The sequence below is a fragment of the Barbatula barbatula genome (genome assembly GCF_947034865.1).
Source record: "Barbatula barbatula genome assembly, chromosome: 19".
Classification (NCBI taxonomy): domain Eukaryota; kingdom Metazoa; phylum Chordata; class Actinopteri; order Cypriniformes; family Nemacheilidae; genus Barbatula; species Barbatula barbatula.
In genome coordinates, this window is record NC_136782.1 from 18,139,800 (window position 1) to 18,152,754 (window position 12,955).

The 12,955-nt window shown below is 37.8% G+C and overlaps 4 protein-coding genes across 9 annotated transcripts; 2 read left to right on the top strand and 2 right to left on the bottom strand.

Annotated features, from left to right (window-relative positions):
* Positions 1-129: 129 nt before the first annotated feature.
* Positions 130-2,524, bottom strand: tspan13a (tetraspanin 13a). The gene is made up of 6 exons (XM_079480960.1): positions 2,388-2,524; positions 1,978-2,145; positions 1,651-1,731; positions 1,450-1,563; positions 994-1,104; positions 130-831 (listed from the first exon to the last, which is right to left on the bottom strand). Exons 1-6 carry the CDS (start codon positions 2,448-2,450, stop codon positions 757-759), a joined length of 612 nt encoding a protein of 203 aa, XP_079337086.1. The 5' UTR covers positions 2,451-2,524; the 3' UTR covers positions 130-756.
* An 863-nt stretch (positions 2,525-3,387) lies between these two features.
* ankmy2a (ankyrin repeat and MYND domain containing 2a) lies at positions 3,388-7,732 on the top strand. 3 transcript variants are annotated; one of them, XM_079481705.1, is made up of 12 exons: positions 3,441-3,612; positions 3,751-3,810; positions 4,166-4,230; positions 4,561-4,699; positions 4,840-4,938; positions 5,079-5,239; positions 5,375-5,440; positions 5,633-5,781; positions 6,080-6,215; positions 6,287-6,415; positions 6,574-6,703; positions 6,810-7,662. In XM_079481705.1, the coding sequence occupies exons 4-12, from the start codon at positions 4,567-4,569 to the stop codon at positions 6,935-6,937; spliced, it is 1,131 nt and encodes a 376-aa protein (XP_079337831.1). In that variant the 5' UTR covers positions 3,441-3,612; positions 3,751-3,810; positions 4,166-4,230; positions 4,561-4,566; the 3' UTR covers positions 6,938-7,662. The 3 variants fall into 3 exon arrangements, with proteins under 3 accessions (XP_079337829.1, XP_079337831.1, XP_079337830.1); XM_079481703.1 differs by having other exon boundaries at positions 3,388-3,810; positions 6,810-7,732; XM_079481704.1 differs by having other exon boundaries at positions 3,593-3,874.
* Positions 7,532-9,673, bottom strand: lrrc72 (leucine rich repeat containing 72). Of its 3 annotated transcripts, none has more exons than XM_079481707.1 (9): positions 9,404-9,673; positions 9,269-9,318; positions 9,116-9,185; positions 8,848-8,929; positions 8,647-8,760; positions 8,296-8,385; positions 8,084-8,221; positions 7,969-7,993; positions 7,532-7,876 (listed from the first exon to the last, which is right to left on the bottom strand). In XM_079481707.1, exons 2-9 carry the CDS (start codon positions 9,307-9,309, stop codon positions 7,735-7,737), a joined length of 702 nt encoding a protein of 233 aa, XP_079337833.1. In that variant the 5' UTR covers positions 9,310-9,318; positions 9,404-9,673; the 3' UTR covers positions 7,532-7,734. The 3 variants fall into 3 exon arrangements, with proteins under 3 accessions (XP_079337833.1, XP_079337832.1, XP_079337834.1); XM_079481706.1 differs by having other exon boundaries at positions 9,269-9,321; XM_079481708.1 differs by having other exon boundaries at positions 7,575-7,876; positions 9,269-9,321; positions 9,506-9,599.
* Positions 9,674-9,774: 101 nt separating this feature from the next.
* Positions 9,775-12,845, top strand: sostdc1a (sclerostin domain containing 1a). Of its 2 annotated transcripts, XM_079481789.1 has the most exons (3): positions 9,775-10,214; positions 10,292-10,431; positions 11,437-12,845. In XM_079481789.1, exons 2-3 carry the CDS (start codon positions 10,326-10,328, stop codon positions 11,835-11,837), a joined length of 507 nt encoding a protein of 168 aa, XP_079337915.1. In that variant the 5' UTR covers positions 9,775-10,214; positions 10,292-10,325; the 3' UTR covers positions 11,838-12,845. The 2 variants fall into 2 exon arrangements, with proteins under 2 accessions (XP_079337915.1, XP_079337916.1); XM_079481790.1 differs by having other exon boundaries at positions 10,152-10,431.
* The last annotated feature ends 110 nt before the right edge of the window (positions 12,846-12,955 follow it).

The window sequence follows — 12,955 nt, forward strand, 5'->3', positions numbered from 1 at the left end:
AGGATAAACTGTAAACCAGAAGGTGGCGCTAAAGTAACGAAAGCCAGAAGTTCTTTTGAGGCAGGGAAATGGTTCCATCAAAGTGTATAATATCAGATATCTATTAAAGACACACAAATGAATCCATGATCGAAACAAAACATGTTTTTTAGAGTGCAAATGAACAGGTTGGAACGTTATATAGTCACCTACCCAGCAGAGGTCAGCACAAGATAAAATGAATAAGTCCTTGATAAACCAGCTGAGCAACCTGGGTACGCAGCACAAAGGGACAAATAAATGACGTAGCAGGTCCTGCTCATATCCTGGTCCAATAGCGTGATGTGGAACTGGGTTGGGTGTAGATTGCAGTGAGCAAGCTTAATAAACATTTGACACTAGCCAGTTGAAAACATGCCAGAACATTTCTTTAACACCCACAGAATAACAAAGTGAATTATAAAGTATGATTTATAATCAACTAGAAGAGATGAAGTCTCGGGTCAAGTGTCAGTTGGTGCATTTTCACATGGTAATATCTTCAACTCAATTTCACTCACAGTTATTCATTCAAGCGTAATTATATTGTTATCAAAGTCCAATTCCGATAAACATCCTTGTATATTTACTGGTAATAAATATTTAATGTGAAGTCAACCAAGTTGCAGAAGCATGATTCAAGTTCAATGTCAGTAGGCCTATGTGTTTAAAGATGAATGAAACATTACATTTGTTGTACAAAGTGATCTTATTCTGAAAATCATGTGCTATAGTGTTTTAAATGAAAGCACCAGGATTTTGTCGAGCATCTTTCTGATTCCTGTATCTATACGCTAGCCAGACACCAAAAATCTGAAACATGAAAAAGAAATACTTTTTGATAATTCTGTCAATGTTTTATATAATGGCCATTTACGTCCGGTAACGTAACATGACATGCACCAAATATAAAATACACTGACTTTGAGAAATAAAGGATGTCAAATTCACTACAAGAGCAGTGAGAGTGCTCACCTCTGTAAAACTAAAAAACAGGCTGATTCCTCCAACGAAATGCAAAGCATCGTCTGCATACGCCTGGATTTTCTCTGAACACGGTGCACATGTAAGCTCCTTGAAACAGGCCTGAGGCGGTCAGATATAAAACAGAATGACCTTTATGACATACGTACATACTCTTTATGGTATCATACAGGCGCTCTTTATTTATCTAAGAGGTTTGAATAATCTATTTTCAGAAATGCTGATTTCCCTCCATTTATTTTACAGAATTACAATCATGATTATGGATGAACCAAATATAAAAAACGACATTCTCTCACTGGATACACCTTTTAGCTTTACCTCGATGTTCAGGTCAGACTATTCGTTGAAGTGGTGTGAAGTGTCTTTCTACTATCATTTTAGATGAATGCAACCTAAGTTTACCTTTAGTTATTGATAGAACAGTAGCAGAATTATAGTTCTTACCGCTTCACATGTTCCATTAAGGTTGACTTGATAAAAGTCACAGCAGTCCAACGATTTCTCCAAATCCATCTGCATTGATTCAGACTTATTCCATCCTGTCTCCAAGAGAACTTTCTGCAGAACAAAGCATTTCAATCTAAACCCATATACATTGAAGAATGGGGAAACTGGTAGCACAAAGTAATATAAGATTGTAATTACCTGTTGGTCTTTACTTATTGCCAAACAGGCACACGATACTGAGAACTGCACAATGAATACTATGAAAAGTATGAGCATGTACTAAAGAGCTGTTAAGGTCCATGATTTGTCCCCAAAGCTTTTGATTATAAAATCGAACATTTGTAGGTCATTTCAGACAATATGACTGAATATTGAAGTGTCTCTCCACTAAATATGTATTTCAAACATTAGTGCAATACAGTAATACCGAATGGTCTATGAGAGCAAAGAGTTTCTGTGTTTGCAGATGTAATATAGACAAATCCGCCAAATTTGTAACAGGACACGGGTCATTCTAAAGGATACAAAGAACAAAAGAACTTGTTGATGCTTCAGAGCTCCACATAAACCCACGATGGCCACGATGAACAGAAATAATCCAACTGCAATGACGGCAGCCATCACTCTGAAGCTGGAGACCAGACCGAACCATTTGCCCCACGCTGCCACACCAATCATGAGAAGACTCACCATCTAAGAGCAAAATATATATTTTATTTTGTTATTGTATTTATTAAGTGGTAGATGTGCACCCTAATGGATTAGCCATTTTAAGAACAAAACATAGCATCAGAAAGAATTTAGTTTAGTACTTTAATTAAATATGCATTTCTAGTCCTAATGTGATTAAGAAAAAGGTAAATACACTATATAAAAACAATAAATATATTGTGAATAAATTCTTATTGCCTACATAAATAATTCTAAAGACTTACCACATAAATAATGTTCAGCACACAGAGGGCATTTTTGGAACAAACAAACCCTCCACACGCCATGCTGAAATGTCTAGCGAACAATCAAACCATAGTCCGTTTGTGCCTGTGTTTATGTAAGACTGGTTCAAGACAAGGAGAAGGTGTGTGTAAATATTGGCTAAGATTTGCCCAGGTAGGCGTTTGTGACGCTATTGGTCCGTTGTGCATCTGTGTGCAAACCCTTGACTGCACAGTTGTGTTAAATTTAACATTTAAATATTAAATAGTACAGCTGTGAATTTCTCAACTTTAGTCATTTGGTGGTATGTATTTCAATTATTATTATGAATAAATTATAAATTTTATAAATGTGTTGGGTCATTTGGAAGTTGTAGCACTGCAATCGATGATACGATTGATTTAAGCCTATCTACAAACAATAATTGTGATGTATTGAACCTTCCCAGTGTCGGGTTAGATACTCTGAAAATGAATGAATTACTAGTTACTAATGACATGTTCAATAGTGTAATTAGATTACTGAACAAAAATCTCTCTCCAAAAAGTATTTAGTTACTTGTTACTTATTATTACTTTCTATATCGTACATCAACCTTGATTAGAATTTATTCAACGATGGACATGGAACGGCATATTTAATTTATTCAAATAAATAATAAATACATCAATTATTCTTGTTAACTGACCAAAGTATACAAATGCGAGAGGAATACATTAAAGCATACATTTTAAAGTTAGACTTATTATTCTTATGTCGTTTCCACTATTGAATATATTACACGGTATTTAGTTCAGTTACATCAGAAGTAATTGTAATTAAATTACAGAAAAATAGGGAAAAGTAACGAATTACTTAGTAACAATTTACACCCAACACGTGTTATTTTATGTACATACACCCGTTTTGTACATTTTATTGGTAAGAACTGTTATTATTGCCATATTGATTGTACATGAATATACGTTCAATAAAAGAAAAAAAGAAGAAAAAAAACATGCGCTAACGTGTCTTTTATTTTGAAATATATTTTGATAAACCGAACGAAACCTGTACGCCAATATTTTTAAATGTGCGAAACCTTTATGGATTCAAAACGCAATTTTCGACAACAGTCTGAATTTATAAAGGATCTAATAGATTATTAACACAAAATATTTTAACCATGTTTATGGATTTATTTCAGGCATGTGAAGCGCTGACCTCCCCCTGTTTTTACTGGCAGTAAGTTCAGTCCGCTTGTGCCCGTCTGGAGACTGGAGTCACTCATTCAGTGGATCAGTCACAGTGCACCAGGGCTGTAATATATATCAGAATAATCTTGTTTATTGTATGTTAACACTAAACGCCTCGTAATGTCAGGACCAAAGAAGGGAGATTTATCCGACGCGGAAAAAGACCTGCTTCTGGTTATTGCTGCAGGTAATGATAGCATGATGCTAACATGCTAACTGCATGATTATCAGATTAACACGGCGATCAGTTTGTGAGTATGATGATACATAATCACATTAAAAGTAGGTTTCCTGATAGATACTATTTGTATGTTTATAAATATAGTCACTACTACTAATTTGGTTGCATGAGTATGCAGTATATCAACTTTCTGTTCTGCACATATCCAGTTAACTGTTTATGACAGTTGATAGGTTTTAGGGTTAATTCTCGTCAACATTATCAAAAAAGGATATTTCGTATTTTTTAAATACATTACAAAATGTTCTCTCGATTAAAAACACTAGCAGTGTCCGATGGCAGCATTGTTTCAATTTTGCAGGTAATGTGCAGGAAGCTTCCAGGTTGATAGGATCCAAAGATGTAAGGGTCAACTGTCTGGATGAGGTAAGAACACGTGGACATGAATTGGATTATAAAGGGCTCTGTTAGTGCTGGTACTTCGTTTAAAAATCCCCTTTTGGGTTAGAACCTTGTGTTTTCCTCTTTATCAGAAACTGACTCTGTAGGGTTTGTAGATCTACAAGTGGCCTGTCCAAATCAGAGACACTTGTATGCTTCCAAAGCCGCTGCCATCTTTTTCTGTGTTTCATCTTCAAACCAGTGAATTGCATTCTGGCTCACGCAGTTGTCTTTCATTATAAACGATATCTGTGTACCGTTTGTGAAAATATGTTTGTGTAACAATGGACGTGATTCTTCACATTTCCTTTTCAGTACGGCATGACCCCTCTCATGCACGCTGCATATAAGGGCAAAGCGGATATGTGCAAACTGCTGCTGCAGCATGGAGCAGACGTCAACAGCAACGAGCATGAACACTGCTACACCGCGCTCATGTTTGCCGGGCTATCAGGTATGAATCAACACATATAAAACGTTTTAGCGTCCTTATAATCATGGAGAAAATAGAAAACGACATCTTTTTTATGCTAATGGTTCTGTATGAAAACAATGCAATGAACCAGATACACTTAAAATGTTGTTTTGTTGTAGGTAAGACAGACATCACCTGGATGATGTTGGATGCTGGAGCGGAGACGGATGTGGTTAACTCAGTTGGCAGGACAGCCGCACAAATGGCTGCTTTTGTTGGTATGTGAATGCAGAGGAGCACATCATGGATTCTTATATTAATTCAATATATACTAAAGTTGGTATTCTGGTTTCAAAAAAGGAAGGTTGTAAATTCTTATGTGCTTACAAATATCCTGGAAAACCTGATTTTGTTTCAGGACAGCATGACTGTGTAACTGTCATCAATAACTTCTTCTCACGGGCGAGTCTGGACTACTACACCAAAGCCCAGGGACTGGAAAAGGAACCAAAGCTCCCCCACAAATTCGCTGGACCGCTACACAAAATTATCATGAGTACCAACCTCAACCCTGTAAAGGTACTTTTAGACAAAAAAATACCCTTTCGAAACCCGGTCTGTAATGGAAAAACTGTGTAAATCTTGCCAAACTGGCCCTTTAAATGAACATTTTAATACTGTATTGCTACAACCTTTATATGTGCTTGGCTGCAGATTGTAATGCTTGTCAAAGAAAACCCACTGCTGATGGATGTGGAGGCGCTGGAGAAGTGTCGCAAGGTGGGTTGCTTTTGACTGCATTTTGCTGTTTTTGAGTTTTCACATGAACATTTGTGCTCTTCCGACTGAGCTACAGGAAAGCTGTGTTTGATTAGAAGGCAAAGTTCTTTGAATTTGAGCACACGTGGATTGTTTAAATAAATGGAAAGCCAATAACCATTTAAGTTAATAAACCCACTTCTTTTTTTTTAGATTTTGGAGCTGATCTGTGAGAAGTGTGTCAAACAACAAGATATGAATGAGGTGTTGGCCACGAAGATGCACTACCTCAGCTGTGTGCTACAGAAATGCGCCTCTTTCCTAAAAGACCGTCAAGACAAACTAGATGGTCTCATAAAGAGGTAGAGACATACGACCAGTGCCATAATAATGCAAGAATGCCACCTTTCAACTTAATATGTTTATTATAGGTTATTTATATATTATTTATTAAATGAAATTTAAGTTTTATGTATTTTTAATGACATACATTTTTTATGTCGGCAAATTTATATTTCTGATTTAGGCATGTGCCAATAGTTTATAAACTTTTACCCGAAATCAACATTTCCAAAATGACTATTCACTATAATAAACGATTATTGAATTGGTTTGATCTATAAAGTAACCCGAATTGTGTTTTCTGAATTTTTTCCTCAGTCTTCTGAAAGGGCGAGACAGTGATGGATTCCCTGTATTCCAGGAGAAGTTCATACGGGAATGCATCCGAAAATTTCCATACTGTGATGCCACATTATTGCAGCAGCTGGTGCGGAGTATCTCTCCTGTGGAGATTGTGAGTAAACTTTACATCTATGACCCCCAATACGTTGTGTGAAAGTCTCACTATTAGTGCTCTCCTTTCAGGGAAATGACCCCACGGCTCTGTCAGTGCTCACCCAGGCCATCACGGGGCAGGTGGGTTTTATGGATGCAGACTTCTGCACCACCTGTGGGGAGAAGGGAGCAGAGAAGAGATGCTCCATCTGCAAAATGGTAAATAATGCTACATATGTTTACTGTACACATATGTTTACTGTACTTGTGTTAAATGTAACAAACTTATTAAGTATATTTAATATATGCTTTAATTCAAAGCCATCATCATCCAGCTCTTAAAGGATAATTCATGAAGCATCTTTGTTTATGTTCAGGTCATTTACTGTGACCAGGCTTGTCAGAAGCTACAATGGTTCACCCATAAGAAGATCTGTAAGACGTTACAGGAACAAAGAGAGAAACATGAAGCTGACTCAGCCTTGCGACAACAGAAACAAGCCAAAGGTGCCGACTTAAAACTTATATTGATCAAAATATTTTCTGTCATTCTGTCAGGGCAACAGCTGAGGGGTTACATGTCTGACACGAGGTCTGTTTTTCTATTCCAAAGCCGAGGACAATGAGCCATTGGAGAAAACTATGGAAGAGCTCTCTTTCAGTCAGAATGAGACCACCAGCCCGTCAGAAAACCACACTGAGGAAGTTGCCTCGGATACAGTGTCCCTTAATGCGGCTTGAGTCTGTAAATTAAAAAGAATTTAACCTGTAGACATGTTTCAACCACGGTCATCATCATCAAAGATCCATCAAAGCCAAAAGAGAGCACATCCATGATGTAGCACAGAGGTTCTGAGGACCTTCTTCGTAGCTCTCGTAGAGGATGTGTTCCTGGGATACACCACTCAAAGCTTTGGCACACAGATGCACAGGACGAAGGGTCCATAAGTGACAAAACGATTTGTTTTAAATAGTCTTTTACAATAATGTTGAAAATATTTATGTTTGTGAAAGGTATGTGATGTGGTGAATGGATTTAGTATCGAGTCTTATGTGTGGGTTTTGCTTTGGAAAAGATATCGGAATATATTGCTGCAGGACATCGAAGCCTATGCCTTAAAAATCAGTCTGCTGTTATGGCAAGGGACAAATGTTGGCAACAGCCTGTGTTGGAAATAGTTTCTTGTCTTAATAAAAGTGTTGTACAACTGTTACTTTGATGAGACATCCCATATTCTGAAAGTGACTCACAAATGGAATAAAGCTATTTCGTTCATGACCATCTTTAAGCTATGGACTGGTAGATTACCTGTTTTCAATGAACACACGGCAGATGTCTTACAGCTGTTTGAGAGAACATAACTTAAAGTCACTCAATAGCCTTGAAAATGTTTATTGACGTTTAAACGACTGCGTGGAAGGCATCTGGTGTTTTTCAAGTGTTTGGCCCTGTCAAATTAGCCGTTAAACAAAAGTGTCCCTTGTGAGTGTGATGGTGAATGGACAGCAGGGCTCTGGAACTCATCTGGGTTTGACAGTTAGTGGTCGATCGGAGGTTTGCTCTTCACTGGGTTCCACTGAGCCAGACCGCTTCCACTCCATTTGATAACCTTGACCTGTACGATGGAGTTTTGTGTTTGTCTGATTCCTGACGGTCTTTCTGTGCCATTATTAAGGGAACTGAAGAAAACAAACACAGCAAATGCCTCTTCACAAGATTTGCTTTAGACAATAATATTTACTCAAAATCTGTAGATCCCTGCAGCACTAACTTTTTACATTTTGTGCGATGTTGACCTGCAACAAGACCAAACCAATAAATTATTTGTTCTACATTCCTTCAAATACTGGAATTGAAGTGCTAAAATTGCTAAAGAACTGAGTTACTTGATGGGTTTTTGTTGATGTATTTTCCTCCTGCAGGGGGCGGTAGTGCTCTCCTGCCAAAGGCAATGGAATCCAGAACCCTTTGCCTTTCTGTGTTAAATGTCTTAAATGCCAGCCTTGTCTCCCCAAGATTTACCTCTGCCAACAATACATTCAGTATCACAAATTGTGTAAATGTTATCCAATTGCGTAAATGATTGATGGATGCCAACCTTTTCTGTCCAGCAGCTGCACAGATGGGAAATGATGAACCACATAGTGGCGATATTGAGGATCTTGTGTGAAGGGGTTCAGATATAAAGCTGAAACAAAAGGGATTTTTTATGTTTTATTTGATTGTCACATAATAATCTGAGATTTTTTCTTTATGAATTTTAATTGGAATCCGTTTTATAAAAGGAATCAAAGAAGATACACAGAAATCAGATTAGACTTTCTCTTCACTCTGTTTAGAAATATTTAATCTGAGAAATGACGCAATTTCTTATTGTTTTAAAAGCAGTTACTTTAAAGATAATGTTCATTTGGATGACATGTTCAGTTTTATCTATTTCTGTACTCACAAAGAGTATGGAGGTCCTGCATGTTTCTCAGCTCTGCTACAGTCTCATCCAGACATTTGATCTGGTTATTGTGCAACAGCAGCACACGAAGACATGACAGGTGTCTCAGTGGTCCTGACATGAAAAACAAAAAACATATGCAGAACATATACAACATGGGGATTGTGTCTGTGTATAACAGAGAAGTCACTTTAGGCTTACCTGATATAGAGGTAATATAATTGTTCTGCAGATAAAGTTCAGTCAGGCAACAGTTAAATGAAGTTCTGCAGATTTCTGTGATCTGAAAAGTCAGCCTAAATATTATTTCAAGTGTGAAAGCTTTAGCTATTCATTATTTACTCAAATAGGTGAATAATCAATTATAATGATTTTCGGCAAAATGTTTTAAATGTGAATAAAATGTAATATTAATTTAGTTTTCACATCAATTTGATAATGTCATATACAGGCCTAGGCAAAAAGTAACCTTGTTATTGTTGAGGCACACACATCGCAGCATTGAGAACTTTGATAAATCAGGGACAAAGCAGAGCCCCCTAAAATGAGAAAATGAAATATAATGTAAGTGCATTTGTACATTAAACTGTGTATAAACGTACTAAGAAAGCACATTTTTCACCTCCTGCCGAGATGAAGTCGGCTCTCATCGTCACGCTTCATTTCAAACTTCTGCTGCGGGTAAAAATAAATGAATCATTGTTATTATGTAAAATAAACAACGTTTTAACACCAATCTGTACGTCAGATGACATACACCGGTTGCTAAGATACGCTCCACTCTTGTTTGATTGACAGTTCATCTGAGCGCCTAGAAGCTCGCATCCTGACAGCACTGTCACCGGTTTGTTCTTCTTGCCTCTTCTTGTCCAATAGGGGGCAGACATTTCCTTAAAATAGTTTGCTGTTATTAATGCATGTAGCCAACTTTCTTTTTTAAGTCCCCGAGACGCAGAGGAGCAAAGTCGAATAGATCAGTCAAATAAATGTCCAGCTTTGGTGATGGATAGCTGCGATCAATCTGTTTAAGTGCCATACAGCTAGGCTACCTTTTAATCATCCTGTCGTCAATCAATCAATCAGTCAATCGATTAAAATAACAGCCTACACATTTCCCCAAAATGAATCAATTATTCGATTTTCTCATTGCAATGAACTAAGTGTGCCAGACACATTGTGTTTCAACCCTGAACTTTCTCTTAAATCTTCAAAAAGACACAAATGTTAAATTTAAACTTTTAAATAAAATATTTTAACATAAATGTACGATGTTTAAATTATAATTAAATTGAATACCATCGTCAAATATGATAATTTTGCTCATTCATTTTAATTGAAGAAGTTATCTTATAAAATGTGTTTCTCTGTGAAATTGAACTTGAAGAGGGGCTATAAGTCATTTCCAGGGGGGTCTAGGGGTGTTTTAAAATTCCGCTCACCTGGGTCGTTGCCAAGGCTGGAGGCGGGAGCACATCCTATATATAACCCAAGACGCGATAGTGACTGAGGTATAGTCATTCAGACGAGGCGCATCTCCTTCACTTGCTACTGTGCGCTTGGACCTGGCTGTGGGTTATTATATCACCATGTATTTCAACGCACCCGAATCGTGCAACTTTATGTTCATATTTTGCTTTTTATTAAGGAGCGGTCTGACTTTGAAGAACGATGCTACGGAGATGTTTTACTCTCACGTGGTCAGTCCCGTTGAGGATGCTCAGAGCAACGCGTCTCTGAATCGAGCGCGCACCGGCGGCAGAGGCTTCACGGCGCAGGAGAGAGGCGGTGAGTTCATGCGCGTCATTTCAAGACGATACTCGAATTTCCATGCGTTTATATATAGTGTATAAATCTTTAGTTAGATTGTGTCCAATAAACTGTTTTTATTCATTAGAAATGACACTGTTGCTTTACAGAAACACTGTAGCGCATCAATCCCTAAAACGTTAGTTTTATGTACTGTGTGTGGGTCAATACTTTTTACAATTTTTTAACTGTTGTGATCAACATAATGCATATAGGCTAGGCATGTTTAAAATGATATTTTATTAGAAAAACAGCAGATTTTCTTTTGTCCTGTATGCATATGAGTCAAATGTGTAATTTGGGATAATAGATATTTTCGGAAATGATATGGATTGCACACCCTCTTGTGTCACGATCCCACCGAGCAGCAGAGATAAAAAGGTGAGGAGCACAATGCCTCTGAGGGAATCCTGTCAGAGGAGAGTGGAGGTGCAGTTAAGTTATTTCGGAAGCCTCCAGTAGGAGCCTTGTTTGTTTTGAACTGCTGTAACTTGAAGTGGGGAGGAAGAAATAGGCCCTCCAGGCTTCCACTCCCCATAAATCACGTCCTGTCATGGAAAGGGGGGCATATTGTAAGTGAGGTGTGTTAATGCTCGGTGAATGGGTTTTGGCTTGGGTTACGCCGACAAGAGATGTAGCCTCGAGGCAACAATACTGACAGCATAGCCAGCAGCACCAGATAATTCCGACAATAAGAGGCTCTGAGTCGTCATTCATCTGTACACTAAACCATTTCCTCTCAGTTGAGAGAAGGGCAGGTGTAGGTGGGGTCCTGAAATAAAGCAAAGCATGCCTTTTATACAAGAGTTCCTCTGTCTTTTTTGACTTGGACACTCCCACAGACACTCAACCAGAAATATGTTCCCTTTTAACTCGTATAACACTGCATTTTATGTTTATTGACTAAAAGCTTTTGTTTTCCTTTTTCAAAGTTCAGTTGAAACGAGATTATCTTAAATGCATTTATGTTTGTTTGTATTACAGAACGAGTCCCCGTTGGCTGCAGGGAGCTGCGTTCAACAAAGTACATTTCAGACGGCCAGTGCACCAGCATAAACCCAGTCAAGGAGCTGGTGTGCACGGGACAATGTCTTCCTTCTCAGATGCTGCCCAACTGGATCGGTGGATACGGCAGAAAGGTCTGGAACCGCAGAAACAGTCAGGACTGGCGCTGCGTGAACGACAAAACCAGGACCCAGCGAATTCAGCTCCAGTGTCAGGACGGGACCACCAGAACCTACAAGATCACAGTGGTGACTTCTTGCAAATGCAAACGATACTCAAGGCAGCACAACGAATCGGGAAACAAGTCTGAGGGATATACTCAGATGAACCCACAGATGAAAAACTCTAAAGCCAAAGGAGGTATCAGAATAGCAAGCTAGACACACTATCAGATTTTGCCTAAACTATTAGACTGAGAGGGAGAACATGTGAAGTCAGCTCATAGGAGCAACTGGGGCATTAAGAGGCCGTTTAAGGTGCATATTTAGCATTGACGTTTCTTTGTGCAGCTTCTGAGAGCAAGTGCACGGCTCTACGTTCTCCATGAACGTACTCATTGCAGACATTGGAAAAATGAGAAGAATTAATCTCATCTCCAACATCACATCATTGTGCAGCCCAGAACCGACCCTGTGCCAACATCAATTTCAAAGAGACAGCCAGCAGTGACCATTGCATAATACAATATGCAGGGCTGTGATTTTAAGTGTCATCGCTCTCTAATATATGTGATATGCATTTTAATTCATTTGCTATATGATGTATATATACGCCAGTGACAATAACAGCTTTTCTCAACTGAAGAGGCAAAGCTAAATGAAACATTGTGCATACATGCTTGTGTAATACATACATTGTCTTGTTTTGTGAGTTAGAAATGTTATATTTCGATGATAAGTTGATGTAATATATTCTGACTTTGAATCGCTTGTTTTCAGTTCGTGCAAGCAAGCATAGTCAGGCAACATGAAGAGTTTATTTCCAAAATGAGATAACTCCGTTTAAAAAAATAACGCTTTACTCTTGTGCATTCCAATTAATATCAAACAAACTGCAGTCGGTTTGCCACAATAACTATAGAAATACATCTAACTAACAAAAACAAGATAACATAAGAAAAAACATGTTTTTAAATTTGTTCCTCATTTTGGAAACAAACTCTTCATATATTGCACTATGGTGACGATGGTTATATGCTGTTATGGTGTAAAAGCAATAAAAGGAAAACATTTTAAAATGTCTCACAGCCTAATAATCTGGAATAAATAATGAACTTTGACCTCTAACCAGTAATCTGATTTTAGACTACATGCATTTACAAACAGCCTGTAAAAGTATATATTATTATATGTAAGGGTTACAAATAAAACCAAAAACATGGCTACTATAGTTAAGCTCAAATCGTGGTTTATTTAATTATGATTAAATACATTTGAACTTAAATGTGCTATGAAGAAGAAACGCGTCGCGCACAGTTTTTGCGCAATGGTAGACCTAT

Coding starts and splice junctions, on each gene's coding strand:
- tspan13a (XM_079480960.1), bottom strand. CDS start 2,450: ATGGCGTGTGGAGGGTTTGTTTGTTCCAAAAATGCCCTCTGTGTGCTG. Junction 2,146..2,387: donor TGCTGAACATTATTTATGTG/GTAAGTCTTTAG, acceptor TTTTGCTCTTAG/ATGGTGAGTCTTCTCATGAT. Junction 1,105..1,449: donor TTAATGGAACATGTGAAGCG/GTAAGAACTATA, acceptor TGACCGCCTCAG/GCCTGTTTCAAGGAGCTTAC.
- lrrc72 (XM_079481707.1), bottom strand. CDS start 9,309: ATGAAGCGTGACGATGAGAGCCGACTTCATCTCGGCAGGAG. Junction 8,386..8,646: donor GCAGGACCTCCATACTCTTT/GTGAGTACAGAA, acceptor CTTTTGTTTCAG/CTTTATATCTGAACCCCTTC. Junction 7,877..7,968: donor CATCGCACAAAATGTAAAAA/GTTAGTGCTGCA, acceptor TGTTTTCTTCAG/TTCCCTTAATAATGGCACAG.
- ankmy2a (XM_079481703.1), top strand. CDS start 3,744: ATGTCAGGACCAAAGAAGGGAGATTTATCCGACGCGGAAAAAGACCTG. Junction 5,240..5,374: donor CCAACCTCAACCCTGTAAAG/GTACTTTTAGAC, acceptor GCTTGGCTGCAG/ATTGTAATGCTTGTCAAAGA. Junction 5,782..6,079: donor CTAGATGGTCTCATAAAGAG/GTAGAGACATAC, acceptor TTTTTTCCTCAG/TCTTCTGAAAGGGCGAGACA.
- sostdc1a (XM_079481790.1), top strand. CDS start 10,233: ATGTATTTCAACGCACCCGAATCGTGCAACTTTATGTTCATATTTTGC. Junction 10,432..11,436: donor CACGGCGCAGGAGAGAGGCG/GTGAGTTCATGC, acceptor TTTGTATTACAG/AACGAGTCCCCGTTGGCTGC.